The sequence below is a fragment of the Giraffa tippelskirchi genome, chromosome 7, assembly GCF_054371585.1.
Source record: "Giraffa tippelskirchi isolate mGirTip1 chromosome 7, T2T-mGirTip1v1.2.pri, whole genome shotgun sequence".
In the NCBI taxonomy this organism is placed as follows: domain Eukaryota; kingdom Metazoa; phylum Chordata; class Mammalia; order Artiodactyla; family Giraffidae; genus Giraffa; species Giraffa tippelskirchi.
The window spans coordinates 4526554-4550791 of record NC_137281.1 but is presented as its reverse complement, the minus strand read 5'-3'; the positions used below and the strand labels follow the sequence as shown (position 1 = coordinate 4550791).

The following is a 24238-nucleotide window of genomic DNA, read 5'->3' as shown; positions in this document are numbered from 1 at the left end:
GCAATGTCCACTATGTAATCTTAATATTTACTGATGTAGACTAAATTGTATGTCCAGATAGCTTTAGAATGTAAATTTATGGCTTTAACCTGATTGCATCTCTTACTAACATTGTCCAGAGTGGACTTCAGCGAATTTGGACATGTGGGCTTGGGCATGTACACTTTGGGAATAAAAGGTTGTCCCAAAAATCGGTTGGGGTCCTTGGCTAAGGAGGAAACTCTGCCTCGGACCCACTGGTGTAATAAACTGCACTCCACTATCCACTCTGTCCTTCTGAGTGAGTTTGCTTCCTGAGCGTTTGGCTGTAACACTGTTACTATTTCTGACATAATTGTGGTTGAAAATGACACACATATATGGAAGGTTGAAATGTCAAACTCATAGAGCCACAGAATGTAAAGGTTTTTTTGAGGACTTAGGTGGTGGGGCAGTTAGGGAGATATTGACTGAAGGTTACAAACAGTTCAGTTGTGAAATGAATAAGTACAACATACACATCTAATGTACAGTATGCTGACTGTGGTTAATACTGTTACTGTATATTTGGGATTTGCTGAGAAAGTAAAACTTAAATGCTCTCACCACACAGACACACACTGGTAATTGTGAGATGATGGAAGTGTAAATTACTTTATTGTGATAATCAGTACAAAGTGTATACATCTGTCAGATAATCACATTGTATGCCTCATATGTACATCATTGCTATTTATCAACTATACCTCGGTGAAGCTAGAAAATAAAAGTGGGAGGTGTACTGGGCTTGCCTCCTGTGAGTGGGGCTCAACCTAGGCTTCACATTAGGTTGTTGAGGCATTTTGCATATACATGTTTTCTACTCTCTCACCAGAGATTTCCCTTCATATGGTTGGTATGACAAGAAATAGTCTTTATTTGTCACACCTGGCTCAGATGGTAAAGAATCTACCTGCAGTGCAGGAGACCCAGCTTCAATCCCTGGGTCGGGAAGATCCCCTGGAGAAGGGAATGGCAAGCCACTCCATTATTCTTGTCCTGAAGAATTCTATGGACAAAGGAGCCTGGAGGGTTACTACAGTCCATGGGGTCTCAAAGAGTAGATACCATTGAGCAACTAACACTTTCACTTCAATAGCCAGTTAAGGGCTTCCCAGGTAGCTCAGTGGTAAAGAATCCGCCTGATAATGCAGGAGACTGGTGTTGGATCCCTGGGTTGGGAAGATCCCCTGGAGAAGGAAATGGCAATACGCACCAGTACACTTGCCTGGGAAATCCCATGGGTAGAGGAGCGTGGCAGGCTACAGTCAATGAGGTCACAAAGAATCGGACATGACTGAGCGTGCGCGCACACACACACATACACACCCAGATAAAGGTCAAAGGGTAAAAGACAGTTCAGTTTAGTTGCTCAGTCCTGTCTGACTCTTTGCGATCCCATGGACTGCAGCACACCAAGCCTCCTTGTCCATCACCAACTCCCGGAGCTTACTCAAACTTGTATCCATCGAGTTGGTGATGCCATCCAACCATCTCATCCTCTGTCATCCCCTTCTCCTACCTTCAATCTTTCCTAGCATCAAGATCTTTTCGAATGAGTCAGTTCCTCAAATCAGGTGGCCAAAGTATTGGAGTTTCAGCTTCAGCATCAGTCCTTCCAATAAATGTTCAGGACTGATTTCCTTTAGGATTGACTGGTGGATCTCCTTGTAGTCCAAGGGACTCTCAAGAGTCTTCAACACCACAGTTAAAAAGCATCAATTGTTTGGTGCTCAGCTTTGTTTATAGTCCAACTCTCATAGCCATACATGACTACTGGAAAAACCATAGCTTTGACGAGACGGACCTTTGTTGGCAAAGTAATGTTTCTGCTTTTTAATATGCTCTCTAGGTTGGGCATGGCTTTTCTCCCAAAGGAAAAGTGTCTTTTAATTTCATGGCTGCAGTCACGATCTGCAGTGATTTTGGAGCCCCCCAAAATAGTCTCTGTTTCCACTATTTTCCCATCTGTTTGCCATGAAGTGATGGACTGGATGCCATGATCTTAGTTTTCTGAATGCTGAGTTTTAAGCCAACTTTTTCACTCTCTTTGCTTTCATCAAGAGGCTGTTTAGTTCTTTGCTTTCTGCCATAGGGTGGCAGAAAAGGTAGTCATCTGTATATCTGAGGTTATTGATATTTCTCCCGGCAATCTAGATTCCAGCTTGTGTTTCATCCAGCCCGGCATTTCACATGATATATTCTGCATTTAAGTTAAATAAGCAGGGTGACAATATACAGCCTTGACATACTCCTTTCCCGATTTGGAACCAGTCTGTTGTTCCATGTCTGGTTCTAACTGTTGCTTCTTGACCTGCATACAGATTTCTCAGGAGGCAGGTCAGGTGGTCTGGTATTCCCATCTCTTGAAGAATTTTCCAGTTTGTTGTGATCCACACAGTCAAAGGTTTTGGCATAGTCAGTAAAGCAGTAGATGTTTTTCTGGAATTCTCTTGCTTTTTCGATTATCCAATGGGTGTTGGCAATTTGATCTCTGGTTCCTCTGCCTTTTCTAAAACCTGCTTGAACATCTGGAAGTTCATGGTTCACATACTGTTGAAGCCTGGCTTGGAGAATTTTGAGCATTACTTTGCTAGCGTGTGAGATGAGTGCAATTGTGCAGTAGTTTGTGCATTCTTTAAAAGATAATTAAAATATAACTGAATTATTTAATAAGGCTTGGTTCTCAAGCACCAGACTGTAGCCAATTACTTGCTCACAGTCTCCAAAGGAGTTCCTCAGCCAAAGACATGTTTGGGGTGGAAAATTTTCCATTTTTTTGTCGTGCTGCCAGGCTTGTGGGATCTGTTCCCCGACTAGGGGAACCCTGGAAGGCACTGAAAACCTGGAATCCTAACCTATAGACCACCAGGAACTCTCCATCCCCAAAATCTTATTTATTTTTTTTTTTTATGGGAGGAGAAGCCAATGTAATGGCTAGTCTTTACTGGAAAGAAGAAATTCCACATCATATTCTGAGTGAATTAGTGCAATGGCTCAGTGGGCCAACTGGTGTGGCACCAGCTTGTAATGGGTTCCACAGCTGGGGCATCGCTGGGCCTCGCCTTTGTGCAGCCAGAACCAGATGACAGTACTGTTGTCTTCTTCACAGATGCAGCCCACTATCCGCTTGTTGGTGATGGAGGGGACTAAATTAGGGTCTTCCTTGGTACCTGAGGTTGCCTTTGGGGCAAGTATATTGTATGGGTCCTGTCCCTTGCGTGCAGCCAGCATGACCTCCCTCTCCAGCCCAGTTGCCTGCTCTTCATCAGTAGGTTTTGGATGGCTTCAAGTGAATGGGGGAACAGAAGAAAAAGTAACGCTCCGAAGGGAATTGAGTATAAAATTGCACATTCCACACAGGCACAATTTTGCATTCCCAGTTACTCCCAGTTTCCATCACCTGCTCTAAAACTCACGCTGTCGCGTAAGTAAATAAGCTGTAACTGCCTGGGGTCTCAGAAGGGCCAGAATCCAAGCCCCGCCCCCACGTCCCAGCGCTCGGGCGCTTGGCTGCTCAGAGGATCTGTGCATCCGCTCGCTGTTTTCACGTAAACCGTTGTCAACCGCCACTTCCTACAGAAGTGGCCCGGCATCTCTAATTCCGCGCCGAGCCTGGCTCCAAAGGACACCGGACACGTTCAAAGGATCCAAGGCAGAGGCGCAGAGCCCGTTCGGAGAGGAGGAAGAGACGAGACTCTCCCAAGACGAGACACGGCGTCTGCAGGCTCCGCCCCTCCGGGGACACAGCCTTCCGGACGTCAGAGACTGGCGCCCGTCGGCGGTCCTGCCCCCGGCCAACGGTGCGCATGCGCAGTTCCCTACGGACGCGGAAGCGGGTCCCGCGGAAAGACGGACGCGCTCAGGTGAGTGACTTGGTTGTTTAGTTCGTTACTGCGCTCTGCGGTCTTCAGGCCCCGCTCCTCCACAGCTGGGTTTCGGGCGTCTCCTGGTAACGTAAACCGCTGAACCCGGTTGTCGCTTTCGCTCTGAGACCGCCCCTGCCGCCTGTGGCGGCGTCGCCAGAAGAATAGGTTCGGTCCCGAGAGTCCGGGCCCGGTTCCGGTTAAAATAGCTCCAACTCAGGTACCGGCCCCAGCTTTCTGCGTTCGGTCCATACAGACGCTAAACGCCTGCAGCGCTACTTTCCTGCTTTGATTACCTCTCTCAACCCTTCGTCGCACTGCCGGCTCCTTCCCCTCTCCCCTCGCCCTCCTCCGCCCAATTCCGTTATATCAAGTCCTCACTCAGGAGGTGGATCGCCTTTGACCTCCCTCCGAGGAGAGCAGAGAGGGAATACTGAGGCAGAAGTATATGCAGTCAGCGAGGCATCAGAGCGTTTAGGGAGAAAGAGCTACAGGGATTGAACAGAGATGGCAACAGAGCGAGGCCTAACAGTCTGTGGGAGGAGGAGTAGAGAGAGAGGGAAACAAAATGATGCCTATAATCAGAGAGGAGGATACACAGAAAAGGACACAAAAGGAGGAGAAACAGAAGGACCCAGGGAGACACATAGAGAACGAAGCACACTGGTGGAGAGAGCGGAAAACCCAGACCTAGCTGAATACTGAGTTGATTAAATGTGGAATATTAAGTTGTGAAGTACTAAGTAATGTCTCTATAAGCTATATTTGTTTACAGTTTGTTGCCATGTTTAAATTATGCAGAGGCGAGTGACAGTTGCAAAAGCAGGTGTTTGAGGCATCTGTATTTTCTAATTTTTGCTTCAGATGATGACTCCATTTGCAATCCCAGCCTTCCAGAGGGCAGAGACTTAGTTCCAGGTCGTTCTCTTCCCTTCTAAGAAATGGGGAAAGAATCTGTGTTACCACAAGGTTCTTTTGAAAATGACCATTATTACCAGTACTGTTGCGATCACCCACTTTGTTCAATGGCTCATGTGAGTCTTTTCTAAATTTGATGTATCCTCACACTTGTTTTAGCTTTAACCTCAGAAACCATTGGATATGTTTTAAATATCCAAATTATTTTTACTGTAAATTTTACTGTTCAGGTTACCAGGTTTACATGCTTTCTACTGTATTCTGTATTGGAACTATTCTGACTAGACATCGACTCTACTTGATGTCTGGCAGATAACTTTACTGTGCATGTGGAAAGGATGTTGATCATCTTTTAACATTCAAAACCTAGTTTAACCACTTTCAAATTCAGTAGCTTCTTTCTTGCCTTAACTGATCGGCTGAGTTAGTGAGCTCTAATTTGAAGCGTCCAAATAAGTAGATTGTCCCCTCAAGTTCCCTCTATGCAGATGTTAAAGGATGGGCTGGATTTGTTACCGATCTGAGTTCTTGGGCTGTAATCATTAGGAATTGCTAACAGGCCAGGCGAGGAATTCCGGCAAAGCTTTATTGGGACTTGTCTTGCAAGAGGAGTGAACAAGAATAAGAAAACATTTGCCCTTGCTTGTTCCCTGATGGGAGGCGGGGCTGGTTCCTTAAATGGGGTGGGAGTGGGGGCGGATCAGTAGGTCTGACTGGAGGTGTGGCTTAGATAGTCTGCCCACCCCCTTGGTGATGCTGTGTGCAGGGATCCTGTGCAGTATCCTGCTTTTGTTCTCAGCACCTCATAAGTGGCAGCTGGGTTTTGGCCTTTTTGTACCTTCAGGTCAGTCGCTCAGTCGACTCTTTCCAGCACAAGGACTGCAGCACGCCAGGCTTCCCTGTCCATCACTAACTCCCGGAGTTTACCCAAACCCATGTCCTCCAAGTCTGTGTTGCCATCCAGCCATCTCATCCTCTGTCGTCCCCTTCTCCTCCTGCCCTCAATCTTTCCCAGCATCAGCGTCTTTTCCAATGAGTCAGTTCCTCGAATCAGGTGGCCAAAGTATTGGAGTTTCAGCTTCAGCATCACTCCTTCCAATGAATGTTCAGGACTGATTTCCTTTAGGATTGACTGGTGGATCTCCTTGAAGTCCAAGGGACTCTCAAGAGTCTTCTCCAACACCACAGTTCAAAAGCATCACTTTTTCGGTGCTCAGCTTTCTTTATAGTGCATCTCTCACATGCATACATGACTACTGGAAAAACCATAGCTTTGACTAGATGGACCTTTGTTGGCAAAGTAATGTCTGCTTTTTAATATGCTGTCTAGGTTGGTCATAGCTTTTCTTCCAAGGAACAAGTGTCTTTTAATTTCATGGCTGCAGTCACCATCTGCGGTGATTTTGGAGCCCCCTCACTGTTTCCACTGTTTCCCCATCTATTTGCCATGAGGTGATGGGACCGGATGCCATGATCTTAGTTTTCTGAATGTTGAGTTTTAAGCCAACTCTTTCACTCTCCTCTTTCACTTTCATCAAGAGGCTCTTTAGTTCTTCTTCACTTTCTGCCATAAGGGTGGTATCATCTGCGTATCTGGGTTATTGATATTTCTCCCGGCAGTCTTGATTCCAGCTTGTGTTTCATCCAGCCCGGCATTTCGCATGATATACTCTGCATTTAAGTTAAATAAGCAGGGTGACAATATACAGCCTTGACATACTCCTTTCCCGATTTGGAACCAGTCTGTTGTTCCATGTCCAGTTCTAACTGTTGCTTCTTGACCTGCATTCAGATTTCTCAGGAGGCAGGTCAGGTGGTCTGGTATTCCCATATCTTGAAGAATTTTCCACAGTTTGTTGTGATCACACAGTCAAAGGCTTTGGCGTAGTCAATAAAGCAGCAGTAGATGTTTTTCTGGAATTCTCTTGCTTTATCTATGATCCAGCGATGCTTGGCAATTTGATCTCTCATTCCTCTGCCTTTTCACAATCCAGCTTGAACATCTGGAAGTTTTCAGTTCATGTGCTGTGAAGTCTAGCTTGGAGAATTTTGAGCATTATTTTGCTAGCGTGTGAGATAAATGCAGTTGTGGAGTAGTCTGAACATTCTTTGGCAATGCCTTTCTTTGGGATTGGATTGAAAACTGACCTTTTCCAGTCCTGTGGCCACTACTGAGTTTTCCAGATTTGCTGGCATATTGAGTGAAGCACTTTCACAGCATCATCTTTTAGGATTTGAAATAGCTCAGCTGAAATTTCATCACCTCCACTAGCTTTGTTCATAGTGATGCTTCCTAAGGGCCACTTCACTTCGCATTCCAGGATGTCTGGCTCTAGGTGAGTGATCACACCATCGTGGTTATCTGGGTCATGAAGATATTTTTTTGTACACTTCTGTGTATTGCCACCTCTTCTTAATCTCTTCTGCTTCTGTTAGGTCCATACTGTTTCTGTCCTTTATTGTGCCCATCTTTGCATGAAAAGTTCCCTTGGTATCTCTAATTTTCTTGAAGAGATCTCTGGTCTTTCCCATTCTATTGTTTTCCTCTATTTCTTTGCATTGATCACTGAGGAAGGCTTTCTTATCTCTCCTTGCTGTTCTTTGGAACTCTGCATTCAGATGGGTGTAGCTTTCCTTTTCTCCTTTGCCTTTCACTTTTCTTCTTTTCTCAGGTATTTGTAAGCCCTCCTCAGACAACCATTTTGCATTTTTGCATTTCTTTTTCTTGGGGATGATCTTGATCACTGCCTCCTGTACAAAGTCACAAACCTCCGTCCATAGTTCTTCAGGCACTCTGTCTAATCCCTTGAATCTATGTGTCACTTTTTTTTTTTTGATATCTTACTGTTCATAATTTGCCTAGCTGTGCATATATGCAGTTATTTTTAGTTCTTTATGGTTTCTTTCTAGTCTGTGCTCAGGGCTCATTTGTTCAGGTACAGAGCAGTGCTGGGGGCGGGGGGGCAGTGGTCCCAGGTTCAAGCCTTTCTCAGGTTGATGTGAAACTTTGTTCCAGTAGAGCCCAGTTCCTGATGAAGAGATTGTTCAGAGCCCATCTCTGTGGGTGACCTTTCTTGTGTTTCTGGAGTAATAACTATTTGTCATTTTATATTTTTTTATTATAATGTTTTCTGGAAAAGAGGAATTAAATGTTTGAAATTAATTAAACCCATGAAAAAGAAGTTTCTCTTGCTCAGGAACATGAAAGTTAATCTGGAATTAGGACAAACCCTTTCTACTGAAGTCTGTCCAGACTGCCACTTCAACCGAGTTCTGCTTACTCAACTCAGACTTCTTCAGGGTAATTTTGTAAAATTACTCCTGCTCTGAGCCTCAGTGTACTCACCTGTAACACAGAGTAGACCAGTTTGCCTGTATAATTAAAACTTCAAATGTGTTCCAGTCCTGCAGCAGTTACAAAAAACACTTAAGATGCAGAGGCATAGGCCCAGAGATAGAGGCATATCTTTTCCTCAGCTTGTCTTTCTCTGTCTCTGAATCAGGTGTAAATCATAAATTTGATTGTGTTATCTCTGGGCATTAAATCCTTTTGTGGTTTCCTATCACCCTCAGGACAAAAATCTCAGTTGTTCCTTGTAGCCCACAGGGAGCTCTAGAAGTGGGGTGACCCTCCAGAGTTGCTTCCAGTTAACACAAGGGGCAACTTCCATATCCTGCATCCAGCAGTCATTGGATGCTGGCCGCCTGGAAGAGAGAACTGGAGGAGGTAGGTTCCTTGGGCTAAGTGCCAAATGGACGAAGGGTGATGCAATTGCAGCAGAGTCTGGGTTTTGGCAGCAGGGAAGGGCTTCCTGAAGTGGGTGAAAAACTTACTAACTGGTCTTCCTGTAGAAATTTATTGTCCCTGGATCCTTCCTGTTACAATTGGCAGCAAAGGACCATCTTTCCCCACATTAAGGTTCTCCTTCTGTTATCTTTGTGGCGGAGCAGGTGGGTATGTTGACTGTAAGCATTAAACAACGTATTTTCCTCACACAGAATAATCTTACCTGAAGAATCTAACAAGAAACAGAGGAAGAATGGAGCTTTCCCAGGTAAGAATCATATTCTTTGTTGATCTGTTAACTCTTTCCTAAAATGACACAATTTGGACTTATTAAACTTCTCTGTCCATGAAGTTTCCTGCCTAAAATATTTAATCACACACAGGGCTTTCCCTGAATCACCTCTCATCTCCCTGCAGATTGATCTTCACTGTGACTCAGTGACCTGGAACTTGGGAAGAGGGTCCTTTTAGGCAATCCTCCTGTGAAAGGTTTTGTTCTCAGACGTGGATTGGAGGTGGGAGTAGGCTCTGTGGTGTCAGTGAGGTATGACAGTAAGGATTATTCAGAGAACCCTTCTGCATGCCCTTTCAGCTTCATGTAAACCAAAGAGGCTACATATAGAAGTAATGTATTGGTTGGCCAAAAAGTTCATTCAAATTAGAAAAACGCAAATGAACTTTTTGGCCAGTGCAATATTAATGTGGGTAAATACCCGAGGAGGCGTAGAATGAAAGACTGATGGGGAAGCATGCTTTTTGAGATTTTAAAAGTTAAAGAAGTGAATCAGTGTTTCTGGCTCTAAAATATTTCTGTACACTAGCAATAAACAAATTGAAAGTAAGTAAAACAATTGAATTCACAAGACCATCAGAAAGAGTAAGACTTAATTTAAGGAACTGGAAGATTTCTACAATGAAAACTACAAGTATTGATGAAAGAGTTGAAAGAAAAATAAATGTCAAGATATTCTGTGATTGCTGATTGGAAGACTTAGAGTAGTTAAGATGGCAGTACTTGCCAAAGTGATACAAAGATTCAGAACAATCCCTGTCAGAATCCCAGCAGTCAATTTTGTACAAATGTGACCCTGGTCCTAAAATTCATTTTGAATAGGTGTGGACCCCAGATACCCAAAATAAATGTGGGAAAGAACAGAGTTAGAGGGCAGCATCAAACCATACTGCAAACCAGGGGTAAACAAACCTGTGTTTTCAGCATTGGAAGGGTAATATAGATCAAAATGATAGACTGAGTCCACAAGTAAACCCATCCATCTATTGTCTATTTCTGTTTTTAATTAATTAATTATTTGGCTGTGTCGGGTCTTAGTGGTGGCGCATAGGCTTCTCTCTAGTTTTGGTGCTCAGGCTCCAGAGTGAGTGGTCTTAGTTGCCCCACAACATGTGGGATTTTACTTCCCTTACCAGGGATCGAACCCAGGTCCCCTGCATTGGAAGGTGGATTCTTAACCACTGGACTACCAGGGAAGTCCCAGTCTATTCCTCTTTTTGAAAGAATGCCGGAAACATTCACAGAAAAAGAGTTATCTTTTTTTTTTCTTAAAATAGCAGTCTCTTTAAAAAAAAAATTGAAGTGTAGTTGATTCACAATGATTTGTCAATGTCTGGTGTACATTAAAGTAATTCATTTATACATATATATATTATTTTTTATATTCTTTTCCATTATGGTTTATTACAAGATATTGATGGTAGTTCTCTGTGCTGTACAGTATGACCTTGTTATTTATCCATTCTATATAGAATGGTTTGCATCTACTAATTCTAAACTTTCAATCCATTCTCCCCATCCCACCTCCCCCTTGGCAACCACAAGTCTGTTCTCTGTCGGTGAATTTGTATCAGTTTAATACATAGGTTCATTTGTGTCATATTTTAGAATCCACATGTAAGTGATATCATATGGTATTTGTCTTTCTCTGAGTTACTTCACTTAGTATGATCATCTCTAGTTGCATCCGTGTTCTTGCGAATGAAATGGCTTCATTCATTTTTATGGCTGCGTAGTATTCCATTGTGTGTATGCATGACATCTTGTTCAGCCATTCATCTGTCAGTGGACATTTATGTTGTTTCCATGTCTGGGCTATTGTGAATAGTGCTGCTTTGAACATAGGGTTGCGTGTATCTTTTTGAATTATAGTTTTGTCCACATATGTTTCCAGGGGATGGGATTGCTGGATCATATGGCAACTCTATTTTTAATTTTTTGAGGAACCTCCATTCTGTTTTCCATAGTGGCTTTGTCAGCTTACATTCCTACCAACAGTGTAGGAGGGTTCCCTTTTCTCCCCACTCTCTCCAGCATTTGCCATTTGTAGACTTTATAATGATGACCATTCTGATCACTGTGAAATGGGGTACCTCATTGTAGTTTTGATTTGTATTTCTCTGATAATTAATGATGTTAAGTGTCTTTTCAGGTGCCTTTTGCCCATCTGTATGTCTTCTTTCATGAAATGTCTGTTTAGATCTTCTGCCCATTTTTCGATTGGGTTGTGTTTTGTTTTTGAATTGTATGAGATATCTGTATATTTTGGAAATTAAGCACTTGTTGGTTGCATCATTTGCAGATATTTTCTCCTGGTCTGTAGGTTGTCTTTTTTGTTTTGTTGATGGTTTCTTTTGTTATACAAAACCTCATAAGTTTGGTCCCATCTGTTTATTTTCGCTTTTATTTCTATCGCTTTGGGAGGCAGACCTAAGAAAAGTAATTTTTTTGGTTCAGCCATGTTATAGTATGTATCAATACTGCATTCCTTTTCACATCTAAAGGGGGTTTCTTGTAGGCAGCATATTGTATGCTCCAGTTTTTCAATCCAACATGTCCTCTGTGTCTTTTATTGGAGCATTCAAGTCCATTGACATTAAAGGTAATTATTAATAAATAGGTATATACTGCCATTTTAAACCTTGTTTTCCAGTCGATTCTGTATTTCTTCTTTGTTCTTTTTTCTCTTTGTTTCTCCTTTTGCAGTTTGATGATTTATACTATGCTTGTGTTCTGTTCCTTTTGGTTTTTGTGAAATAGTTTTTGGTTTATGGTTATCCTGTTTTTCAAGTATGTTAACCTCTTCCTATATCTACTTTCTTTAGGCTGATAGTCATATAGGCTTAAACACTTTCTAATAAATTAACAAATCTACATTTTCTCCTGGATTGGAAGAATGAATATGGTTTAAATGGCCAAACTACTCAAATACATCTACACATTTAATGTGATCCATTTCAAATTACCCATGACATTTTTCACAAAAGTAGAACAAATAATCCTAAAATGTATGTGTATATTCATGAGAGAAATCAGACATAAGCTTACATTTTATACTATTCTACTTATATGCAAATATCCCAAGGAGGTACATTTATTGAGATAAAGCATTAGTGGTGTCCAGGGACTGATAGCAAATGGGGAAGAAAGAAACAACTGCTGTGAAAGATTTCCTTTGGGGATGATTGAAATATTTTTGAATGAGAAAGAGGTGAAATGTACTAAATGTCACTGAGTGGTCCTTTAAAAGTGGCTAACTTTGTTAATATGAATTTCACCTCAGTTAAAAAATTGGAGGATTGTAACTTGCTCAGAATTATCTTACACAGATCACTCAGAACATTCATTCCAGCCAAGCCAGTCCTTAACATGTCTGATTCTGTAAGACTAATTTTCAGAACTCTCTCCCTGTTCACTTGATGAAATGTTTCCTTTCAGGGACTATTTACATTCAAGGATGTGGCCGTAGAATTCACTCAGGAAGAGTGGGAATGCCTGGATCCTACTCAGAGGGTCTTGTACAGGGATGTGATGCTGGAGACCTGCAGGAACCTGCTCTCCCTGGGTGAGGAAACATCCGTTTGTAATTTTTTCCCCATATGAATGTTCTCTCTGACCTTAGGTAACAAATTTCCAAAACATGTATTATGCACTACATGTGTATATTTTTGCCATATAATTGATACTCCATGAAATCCCATAGTTGAGATTTCAGACAGTTTTCGTTAAATTCTTAAACTTTATACATATGTGTGTTGATCTGAGCCTGATATTTCAAATGTCAGTGCTTCTCAAGATGCTTTTTACTTTTCCTATTATATGTTTCTTCTGGAATGAAAAAAAAATTTTTTTGTACTTAAAGAGTCTTTTAGAATTCCAGAGACTATTATTTTGTATAATTGTGGTTATTTATCAACTTACTTGCTAGACTTATCGCGATTTATGAAAATGTATCGATTATTGTGATGTATAGATTTGTAAAAATATTTTTTCTTGCATCATGTTCACATGTTATTAAACAGTGTTATAAAGATTAGGGATTAGGGAAGACAGTCTCAAATCTCAATTACGATTTCATGCCTCCAGTTCTGTAAGCCAGTACATAGACAGACTTTCTACTTATGGAGTATCATTTAATTATCCAAGTTATATGGCAAAAAAATGTGTGTTGTACATTGTATGTACCTGAAATTTTATTATCTGAGATAAGAGAAAACATTAATGCTGGAAAAAGTATAAAAAGAAAACTAAAAAAAACTATTGTAGTAGTGTTTGAAGACCATGATTGAAGAACTTCTGTGATCATTGTATTATTTTTTGTGTAAGTGTCTAATTCAACATGAAATATTTTCCAACTCTATGTAATAGGACACTATTCTGCCACATTTGCAATCAAGGAATTATCATCCCCAAAAGAGGACATCAATAAAGGAGAATTATGCCACCTAATGACATTAGAGAAAAATGAAACTTATGGCATCAAGGATTTTGACCTCAAGGAAATCTGTGAAAATATGCAGGAGAGCGAGAGTGAGTGGGGATGTGATGCAAGAAATGACAAAGAAGTGCTTTTGACCCATAACAAAAATCTCAGTCAGAGGGAAGATCAGGATAATAAATCCTTAATTAATTTTCCTCAGAGTGTTTCTGTAAGAAGTAATACATATAAATATTTCATGCATGACAAGCCATTCATAAGAAATTTGTTAACAATGAAAGATAACATAATCATCACTGGAAACAGTATAGAGTGTTTGGACAGTAGAACTGGAGCAAGGCTGCAGGCACAGGTGGCTGAACTGCAGAGATTTCCAATTGAGGAGAAAATGTATGGAGGCCCTCAAGTTGAGAAATCAGTCAGCAATGGTTCCTCAGTTTCTCCACCTCATAGAATTCCTCCTACTGTGGAACCTACTGTGTTACCCACACAACACAGGAGAACACACACTGAAGAAAAATCTTACAACTGTAATGACTGTGGGAAGGCCTTTAGCAAAAAATCAAACCTCACAAATCACAAGAGAATTCACTCTGGACAGAAACCTTACAGATGTAGTGACTGTGGCAAAGCCTTTAACCACCAGTCCCACCTTACAGTGCATCAGAGAGTGCATGCAGAAGAGAAAGCATATAAATGTGACGTCTGTGGCAAGGTCTTTAGTCGAAACTCACATCTTGCAAATCATCAGAGGATGCACACTGGAGAGAAACCTTACAAATGCAATGAATGTGGCAAAGCTTTTTCCCAATTTTCACACCTTAGCAGACATCAGAAGATGCATGCTGGAGAGAAACCACACAAATGTAATGAGTGTGGCAAGCATTTTACCCAGCGTTCAAACCTTATGGCACACCAGAGAATTCATACAGGAGAAAAACCTTTTAAATGTAATAAGTGTGATAAGGCTTTTATTGAACGGTCACAGCTTTGGGGTCATGAGAGAACTCATACTGGAGAGAAACTTTACAAATGTGATGAGTGTGGAAAAGCCCTTACAAGACATTCATATCTTACGCAACATAAAACCATCCACACTGGAGAAAAACCTTACAAATGTAATGAGTGTGGCAAAGCTTATACCCAGTTTGCAAGCCTCACAAGGCATCTGAAAATACACACTGAAAACAAACATATGCCTCACACATGTGGCAATGCTTTTATTCAGAGCTCAAAGTTAAAACAATTCAGACAAAATTTATGCATGTATTCCAGCCTTACTCAACTAATGGGACTCTATCAGGGTAGAAGAACACATACAGATGCCCAGCAGACACATGAAAAAATGCTCAGCATCACTAATCATCAGAGAAATGCAAATCACAAGGTCAGTGAGATACCACATTATGGTTATTATCAGAAAGATAAGGAATAACAAGCATTGGCAATGCTATAGAGAAAAGGGTATCCTTGGGGACTGTTGCTGGTATTGTAAATTGTTGTGGCATTTATGCAAAAGAGTGTGAAAGAGTCTCAGAAGTTAAAAAAACAAAAACCTGTTATGTGAGCCAGGTTTCACACTTCTGGCCATTTACTGGCAGAACAGAAAAACACTAATTTGAGAAGATATAGGCACTCTTAATATTCACTGTAGCATTATTTCCAGTAGCCAAGATATGGAAGCAACCTAAATGTCCATTAATAGATGAAAAATTAGAGGAGATGTGGTGTGTGCAAGGCACATGCACATACACACACACACACAGGAATATTACTCAGCCATAACTAAAGAAGTCTAGCCATTTGCAACAACATGGATGGATCTAGAGGATTACACCAAGTGAAAGAAGTCAGATCTAGAAAGACAAATACTGCATGATCTCCTTATATGTGGAATATAAGAAACAAAACAGTGAAAACAAGCTTCATAGATATGAAGAACAAATGCCTGGTTGTTGCCAGAAGGAAGGGTGGTGTGGTGCCAGGTAAAATAGATGAAGAGGATTAAGCCGTACAAACTTCTAGGTATTTATATATGTCATGGGACTGTTATATCCTGTGTAAGGAAGATGTTCAAAAATATTGTAATGACATAGAGGATAGATGGCTACACATATCGTTGTAATTGTTTTTATAAAGCAAATGTTGCCTCATGTATGTAGTACAGCCAAAATGAACAGTTAAAATCAATTATATTTCAATAAAAGAGATTCAACCTTAAAGAGAAACCATATAAAACTAATGTATATGATCTTTAATATTGACTTGACTGAATTTTTGTTATACTAAACCTGCAGACATCAAAAGGACAGCAAGGGACTGTTACAAACACTCTACACGTATATACTTGACGTATATACTTGAAAACATATGTGGAATGGTAAAGGTAGAACCTACCCTAAATCACCCATGTGAAACAGATCATTTGAATGAATACTTTGAATTACAGAATTAATGTGTAATTTTTATCTATGGAGGAATTACACACTACAATATGAAATACAAGACTCTCCTTGATTATAATGAGCAATGTCATTCGGATTCCCGCCAGAACAGCCTTTCTGTTTCTGTTCATCACTGTTCATTCTGTTCATCATCAGTTTCAGAGACTCATAAGGACAAGACCTGGGGTTTGAGGATTGGAGGATTATTGTATATGATGCTTTAGGTCATTAACCATTGCTCTAAAAAGAGCAATGTTTAAAAAAATTTTTTTTATAGATGACACTGTTCTTTATTTTTTGCTAAGGTGTTTATTTATTTACCTTTTTTAAAATTATCATTCCCATCCCAGTTTTATAATTGACATATATCAGCTTTAAACTGTACAGCAGAATGGTCTGACTTACATGTATTGTGAAATCATTAAGTTTACTTAGCATCCATCATCTCATATGGGTACAATAAAAAGAGAAAATAATTTTTTTCCTTTTAATGAGAAGTGTATTGTTTAAAATACTTTATTCCACACTTGTGATGAATTACCCTTAAATACCTTTGAGAAAAACTTGTTTATATAATAATAAACTCAAATCAGTAATGTCTAAATATAATTTCAGATTATCTATACATTCATTTTGAGGGTAGACAGTTTTCTTTAATTTTAAAATTATAATATAGCTTAGCTCTTTTCTGTGTTCTTTATCTTGGAATGTTTTGTCAAATGTGGATCACAAAGCCTGTAAGACATGAAGACACTGGGATATACTTTTACCTGAAGTATTACCATGTTTGCAGTATTTCTTAGGGCATTTTGTAGGGTGTAAATTCTCTTTAATGTGAACTGTATAGAAAGTAAAGCTAGATTATCAACTATCAAATAACGTCATTGCTACACTCACTCACTTTTATGGCAATATCTGTTTCTTAACATCTGCTGCAAGGTATATGTTCTCACATCCTTACATGTGAAAGATTTCATATGCAGCAAATGGTAATCATTTGAAATATGGTAATGTTTGGGTAGGGTAATTAGCATATTCAAATATTTTCACATACAAATAAGCAGAATGTCTTAGCATGGCACACATGAATAGAAAATATATCCTTACATTTGTAAAAGACCTAGTGAGTAGGATAGATTTTGGGATCTTTATACGGTAGATTACTCTGTATTATGCAGTATTGCTAGCTGGTCATGGTGACAAAGACATTTCAGCATGGAGTTGATAGTGGAACTTTTCAGCAAACACAGGTCACTACAGGAGAAACTGACTATAGGCATTCATGAGTCTATTTTGTTGCTGATGAGTTTTGTTTTAATAATAATTTAAACGCAGCAAAATGGATATATTCACAAGAAAAGGATATTTCCTCAATGGCAATAGATTTTTAAATGTCTCCTGTAATATTAAGAAACAGATGCAAATTATTAGTGATGAAAAATGTGAAAATACAGTGATCTCATTTGACCTGTGTATATATATATATTAAACTCTATGCTAGAAAACTAAAGAGTATACATTTTTGAGCACAGACGAAACAACTAGAATATTCACCTCTGTCAAATTTAGAGAGATTGTATTCTAGAGGATTCTAGAGGATTATTACAATAGAGAGTGCTCCAACCAGAAAATCTACAAAGTCTCAACCATCAGAAAATAACTTTTCATTTATACTGAGGACTAAGTAAGTGTAGAGGAAAAAAAATCCCATGGGAAGAATGAATGAGCAGGTGATCTGACTCACAGTTGATCAGGGAATGTTTTACAGTGAAGTCACCTACTCCTGGGAGCCGATGGTGTGGCAACAGGGTTCTTTCTAAATTGCAGTGGTCAAGAATGGGCCAAAATTTGGGGCCCTTGGAAGAGGAGGAAAACGTAAGTAAATTTGATTAAATCATGTTAACAGGCATTGTTTCCAGTGATCAGTGAGGACAAAGAATTCAGTACTGCTTGACAAGGCAAAAGGGTGGAAATTGGGAGGGTCTGTATGTGGATGGTTTCAAAGTAAACAAAGGGGCCAACAGAAATCTTACTGAAACTAATAGGGAAGTGTGTTTCTTTAGTAAGGAACCTTTTAAAAGGGGAAAGGAGTCCTACCTTTGCCATTTTCCAGAGTTAGACTCAAGTCCAGTGTTGTTACTATGTAATGACCCCTTTGAGTTATAAGAAAAATTCAAAAGGTAATAATATGTCTTGAAAATTTGAACATTAGAAAATTTAATAATTACAAGAATAATCTTTCTAGGATCCTCAGCATATATGCTTTTGAATGGGCATTGAAGGATCTTGCATGTTTATTGGCTGTGTTGTGTATGTTCCTGTCATATCCAGGAGACATCTTTAAGTGGTACCCTTAAAAGGGAGGATTTTATTCTCTCTGGAGACAATATATGCATTACTTGAATGGTATGCTGCTGCTGCTAAGTCGCTTCAGTCGTGTCCGACTCTGTGCGACCCCATAGACGGCAGCCCACCAGGCTCCGCCGTCCCTGGGATTCTCCAGGCAAGAACACTGGAGTGGGTTGCCATTTCCTTCTCCAGTGCATGAAAGTGAAAAGTGAAAGTGAAGTCGCTCAGTCGTGTCCGACTCTTAGCGACCCTATGGACTGAAGCCTACCAGGCTCCTCCGTCCATGGGATTTTCCAGGCAAGAGTACTGGAGTGGGTTGCCAATGTTCTAAAAGACAAACTGACACCACAATGGCTTTAAAGAAATCCTTAGAGCCAAAGTAGAGAAGCAGAGCCTGTCCGAAGAGGAAAGGAAAGATCAGAATCTCCCAGGGGCAGATTCGTAGGGTAGACAGCACCCTTGGGCTGCGCCCCTCCAGGGACACCCCACTTCAGCTACCCTGACGTTACAGACCAGCCCGTCGGTGCTCCTACCCTTAGCCCGCCCTTCCTGCCCATGCGCGCGCGCACTCAAATGCAGACCCGGAAGCTGTTCTCGCGGTCGACGGGCGCCTTCCGGCGAGTTAGCCTCGGTTTTTTTGGTCCGAAACTAACCTCGCTATGCGATCTTCGGGCCCCTCTTCCCCACACTCAGACTTCGAGGGGCTCCTGGTACGTTAAAACCGCCGAACGCGGTCCTCGCTCTCGCTTTGAGTTCTCTCGCGGCGTCGCCCGAAGACTAGATTCGGGTCCCGGAATTCTGGGTCCGATTCCAGTTTAAATAACTGAGGCAGTTACCGGTACCGGGTCTCTGCTTCGGTCCGTGTAGACACGGACCTCTTGCCGCGATGCGGTCCTGCTGTGACTGCCCTACCCACCCCAGCCCCTCAGAAGTGTTGGACATCACCCCCTTTCTTCAATGGCTGGTCGAGTCTTGACCGTTGATGTATCTTCACACTTGCTTTAATTTTAATCTCAGAAGCTATTGTGTGTGTTTTAAATGTCCAAATTATTTTCACTCTAAATTCCATTGTCCAGATGATGAGGTTTATATGCTGTCTGCTTGTGTTCTGTATTGGAACTATTCTCTGATGTCCGGTAGATAACTTTACTCTGCATGTGGTAAGGATGTTGATCATCGTTTGACACTCAGAACCTAGTTTAACCAGCTTATTATTCAGTAGCTTCTTTCTTCCCTTAAGTGATCTGCTCAATTAGCTATAAACTAAAATGTCCAAATAAGTTGACTGTTCCCTCAAGTCCTCTCTGCACAGTTGTTAAAGGATAGACTGCCATGGCTGATTCATGTCAATGTATGGCAAAAACCACTACAATATTGTAAAGTAATTAGCCCCCAACTAAAATAAATAAATTTATTTAAAAAATAAATTAAAAAAAAGAGAGAGAGTAAAAAAAAAAGGATAGACTGGATTTGCTACCAACCTGGGTTCTTGGACTCTTTAATCAGTAGAAATTGGTAACAGGCCAGGCGAGGAATTCAGGCAGAGCTTTATTGGAAATCCCTTGGACTGCAAGGAGATCCAACCAGTCAATCCTAAAGGAAATCAGTCCTGAATATTCACTGGAAGGACTGATGCTGAGGCCAAAACTCCAATACTTTGGCTACCTGATGTGAAGAACTGACTCACTGGAAAAGACCCTGATGCTGGGAAAGACTGAAGGCAGGAGGAGAAGAGGATGACAGAGGATGAGATGGTTGGATGGCATCACCAACTGGATGGACATGAGTTTGAGTAAGCTTCAGGAGTTGGTGATGGACAGGGAAGCCTGGTGTGCTGCAGTCCAAGGGGTCGCAGAGTCGGACACGACTGAGCAACTGAACTGAACTGCAGCACAGGTGAGAACAAGAAACAGGTGACTTACTCCCTGAGGCTGGGTGAGCTGGTCTCTTAAACTGGGTGAAGGTGGGAGCAGAGTAGGAGCAGATTAGGTGGGTCCCCCTAGCTGGTCTGCCCACCCCCTTGGTGGTGCTGTGAGTGAGGGATCATGTTCACTACCCTGCTTTTGCTCTCCTCACCTGAGAAGCGGCAGTTGGGTTTTGGTCTTTTTGTATGTTATTCATAATTTGTCCCAGCTGTGCATATAAGCAGTTATTTTTAATAGCTTATGGTTTCTTGGTATTTAAAAAAAAAACTTTTAAATATATTTTATTTAGTTATTTTTGGCTGCGCCCTGGGTCTTTACTGCTTAGCTTTTCTCTAGTTGCAGTGGGTGGTGGGAGCTACTCGCTAGTTGCAGTGCACAAGTGGAGAAAGAATCTCAGTAAAATAATTTAAAAATACAGAGTTGCACAAACATAGCTGCTGATGTGGAAAACACTGTAAGGGGTCAACTTAGAAATAAGCTCAGTCATTTCTTGTTCCAGATGCCCTCTTCTCTGACCTCTACTCCATGCCAGAAAAAGGGAAGGAAGCGGTGACCTGCAACTGAGTCAATCAAGTCACTGCCCCCACGCCACCCCCAACTGAATAAAAACTGCAAATGGAAGTTATCTTCTCAAATAATTACAAGATGCACAAGACTTATAGAAAGGTGTTTTGTAATTCTCACCCTCATCTGTATGACTTAAACAAAATTTAAATGTACTAGATTCTAAAGACACAACTCCTACATCACAACTTAATCATCCATATCCAGACAGCTGGATCCAGTTACCCCTCCCTCTACCCGCACTACCAGGTGATTCCATTTCATTCACCGTATCTGTCTCCCTATTCTATCCCTGTGTCTCTTTTTGCTCCCCCTAACCTCCTGCTGTTTCTCCCCTCACACCTGTCCTGCCCTACTCTTCGACTTGTTCCCCTCCCCTCTTGCACTCTTTCTCCCCAGCCTGACTGCCCTCAATCTCCATCATTTCTGGTCCTTTCTTCCCCTACCTCTCCTACACCTGACACAGGAGGGAAGGAAAGAGGGCACAACCCTTAAAAGAATGACTCAGTCATTAAGCTTATGGCAAAAACCAGTTATAACTAGTTAGATCCAAGAGGGCGGAAGATTTGACTTTCAGCAGATCTTGAACCTCATTCTATACTCGTTGTAACATATTAGCTAAATGACACGTTCATAGGCGCTATGACAGTTCTGAGGCCAACCGACAAAGGCCAAAAGGTGGGGGGTGGCCCAATTCCCAGAAATCTCCCTCTCCCTGAAATAGCTTAAATAATTACTCCACTCTCTAGACTGTGACATTACTCAGCCCCTAAAAACTAACCACTTCGTATTTCAGGGTCGCTTTCACCTTCTGAGACTGACTGCTTTGTGCCTATGCAACTTGCATTATCACAGGGCCTCTCACCTTCCGAGATGGCCTACCTTCTAACTATGGAACGTGTGCGCGCATGCGCATCAGCTCAGTCCTGTCCGACTGTTTTGCGACCTCATGGACTGGAGCCCACCAGGCTCTTTTGTTCATGGGACTATCTGGGCAAGAACATTGGAGTGGGTTGCCATGCCCTCCTCCAAGGGATCTTCCCGACCCAGGGACTGAACCCACGTCTCCTAAGGATTCTGCATTGGCAGGTGATTCTCCACCACTGGTGCCTCCTGGGAGGCCCTATGGAATGTGTATCTCTCTCAATAAATCTACTACTTGCCTATCACTTTGCCTCTTGCTGCATTCCTTCCACACTGCGATGTAAAGAACCTGAGCATCATTAAGTCCTGAGACCAGGTGTGCAATTGAAGACCCTGGATTCCAGTCCGAATCGGAGCAGTATGGTTTCGCCTCTTTCTCCCTAACACTCCTTCCTCCTCACTCTCTGGCACCCCAGGGTGAAAGTCTTTCATGCTCTTCCTCAGCTCTTCTTGCTCCTAGTCCTCTTTCTCTCCCAGCACCAGGAGACTCTGAAGGCCACGGTTCCAACCTTTTTATGTTCCCTCCCGACTCCCTGAGTGAAGTTCCTCGTCACTGTTGCTCTCTAACCTCTGGAGATCGGGCTCTTTCTCTATTTCCTTCACCTGCTACATTCAATCCGGACTTACTTGCTTTCATTTTATCTTCTCTTTCTTTACAAGTCCCTGAGCCATCGTCTATGTTCTCATCGGTTCTCCCTCATGCTTTTCTCTTTCTCAGTTGCTCTGTATCTGCTTCTCTTGATTCCGTTTGCCCCCAAATTTTCAGGGGTGGCGACTGAATAAGACGCCCTGGGACCCAAAGGGACCGTTTTCCAACGGAGTTGAATTTGACACGGAACACTGGTGTCACACGGGCAGGTCCTGGTAGGACCCGCCGTAGGGTGACGGACGGGCTGACAGAAAGGGCAAGCCTGGGGCTGGGGTGGGGGAATCCTCAGGAGTGGGGCGGGCTCTCCAGGATCCCAGGACCCCAGAGAGGACACTGCCTCTCCAGGAGCGGGGCGCCCCGGCTCTGCCTCCAGGGTCTGACAGGGCGAGACGGGCGATGCCCTCATCGAATCCACTTTGCTCTCTTAGCAGAGGACGTTGGAGGCGGAGGTGGTAAACGACTTAAAGCAGGAAAATGTCTAGAAAGGCGGCGTTTACGTGGGTCGAGGGCAAAAAAAACCAAGGGCTCCGGGACCCGCCTCAGGGTGATTTTAACCCGAAGGAAAACACAGTCCACTTGGAAGGGCGACGTCTGGATGTACTGGGGGCAGAGGGCCGGGTGCTGGGAGTTAAGGTCCTGAGAGTGAAGTCAGGGGGACCGCGCAGCACCGGTTTACACAAGCAACAAGAGACTCGGTACGGCGTACCCCACTTCGCACTCTCCGGTTCCGCCAGGAGCTGCGTGGGCCGTGTTACCGGCGCGACTTCCGGGGCGGGGCCTGAGCGGAACTACCGGCGAAGGGTGGGGCGAGGAGCCCAGGTTTGCGCGGAGAGCGCCGGACGGCTGGGAGCGGGAGGTGCCTTCCCGTACCTTGAAATTGCTGATTTTAAGCGTCTGTCTGGAAAGAGGACTGTGAGACGCAGGTCCAAGCTAGAAAAGCGTTAACTCCCGCCGCCCAGGGTGACCTGCGCTGTGCGCTATCAGCTTCCCGGTCTTGGAGAAACTGCGCGTGCGCATAAGGGGCGTGGGCGGGGCCTGAGCAGCGCACGACCGGCAGGGGGCGGGGCGTGAGGAACCCGGGCTTGCGCTGCGACTCAGAGGGAGGGAGGGAGCCCGGTGGAGATGGAGTGTGCGCATCCCTTCGTTTCCCTCCCCAGTCTACCTTTTCCAGGTTTAGACATGCTTGAGGGCCTTTGTATCTTATGATAGTATGGCTTCCTGCTTAGCTTAAGGTACTGTCTCTAACAAGTTTTAAATTAAACGCTTACAGTTGTGTGGGCCACTTATTTTGGAAATTTCTTTTTAACAAATTGAGAACAGTTTTAAGTCAAAAGCTATATTTGCCAGCGGTTGACCAATGGTCCTGAACTGAGAAAACTGTGATCTCAGTGAAGAGTAGCTGTGGGGCGGTAGTTGGATCCAGAAACACTGCCTACAATCAGAATTAATTTAAGCAATTTAAATAAAAAAGAACTGGCGTTATCTGTGTAGGGATTACAAATTAGAATATGAAATGCATAACTCTCAATGGGTAGAATGGACGATATAATACTAAACGCTACAGAACAGCATTTTGTTTCAGAACTTTTCTCCATGGAAGAGTCCAGGCAGCCAGGAGGCCTCTCCTTTTTTCTCCTGATTTTAGGCTCTTTTCTTTATTTAGGTACACGCAGCCTCAAGCAGCTGGCCCCTGGATGAGCTCACTGTGGTCCCAGTTGAGCTTACACTCACGCTTTGCTCTCGGTGAGGGTGAGGAGCACTGTCCGGGTGGAGGACCCTGCCTCTGCTCCCCTCTGCTGTTCCTGGCCGGATCCCTTCCCACTATCCCAGGGCAAAAGACCCCTGCACACATCAGTCCCCTGAAGTGAAGGCCATACCAGAAGGTGTACTAGTCTCACTTCGTGTTCTTCTCATTAATTTGCTGACCACGTAGGGAGTACGTAACTAAGGTCCAGGCTTGTCTGCGATCAAGAATAAAATGGTAAGCCAATGGAATACACTCTTCTACCTCATCCAGGTTATTTTTAAATAGTGGAGACAAACACCGTCCTCTATTACTTAGAG

The 24238-nt window shown here is 42.5% G+C and overlaps 1 protein-coding gene and 1 pseudogene across 3 annotated transcripts; one reads left to right on the top strand and one right to left on the bottom strand.

The window, feature by feature from the left end:
* Positions 1 to 2914: 2914 nt before the first annotated feature.
* On the bottom strand, positions 2915 to 3829 carry LOC145512900 (cytochrome c oxidase subunit 5B, mitochondrial pseudogene; annotated as a pseudogene). The gene is made up of 2 exons (XR_014058910.1): positions 3651 to 3829; positions 2915 to 3304 (listed from the first exon to the last, which is right to left on the bottom strand). The product of XR_014058910.1 is annotated as a cytochrome c oxidase subunit 5B, mitochondrial pseudogene (transcript).
* A 12-nt stretch (positions 3830 to 3841) lies between these two features.
* LOC145515119 (zinc finger protein 677-like) lies at positions 3842 to 23185 on the top strand. Of its 2 annotated transcripts, XM_081514775.1 has the most exons (5): positions 3842 to 3884; positions 8802 to 8857; positions 12320 to 12446; positions 17591 to 17638; positions 20537 to 23185. In XM_081514775.1, the coding sequence occupies exons 2-5, from the start codon at positions 8843 to 8845 to the stop codon at positions 20599 to 20601; spliced, it is 255 nt and encodes an 84-aa protein (XP_081370901.1). In that variant the 5' UTR covers positions 3842 to 3884; positions 8802 to 8842; the 3' UTR covers positions 20602 to 23185. The 2 variants fall into 2 exon arrangements, with proteins under 2 accessions (XP_081370901.1, XP_081370900.1); XM_081514774.1 differs by lacking the exons at positions 17591 to 17638; positions 20537 to 23185 and adding an exon at positions 13250 to 15577.
* The last annotated feature ends 1053 nt before the right edge of the window (positions 23186 to 24238 follow it).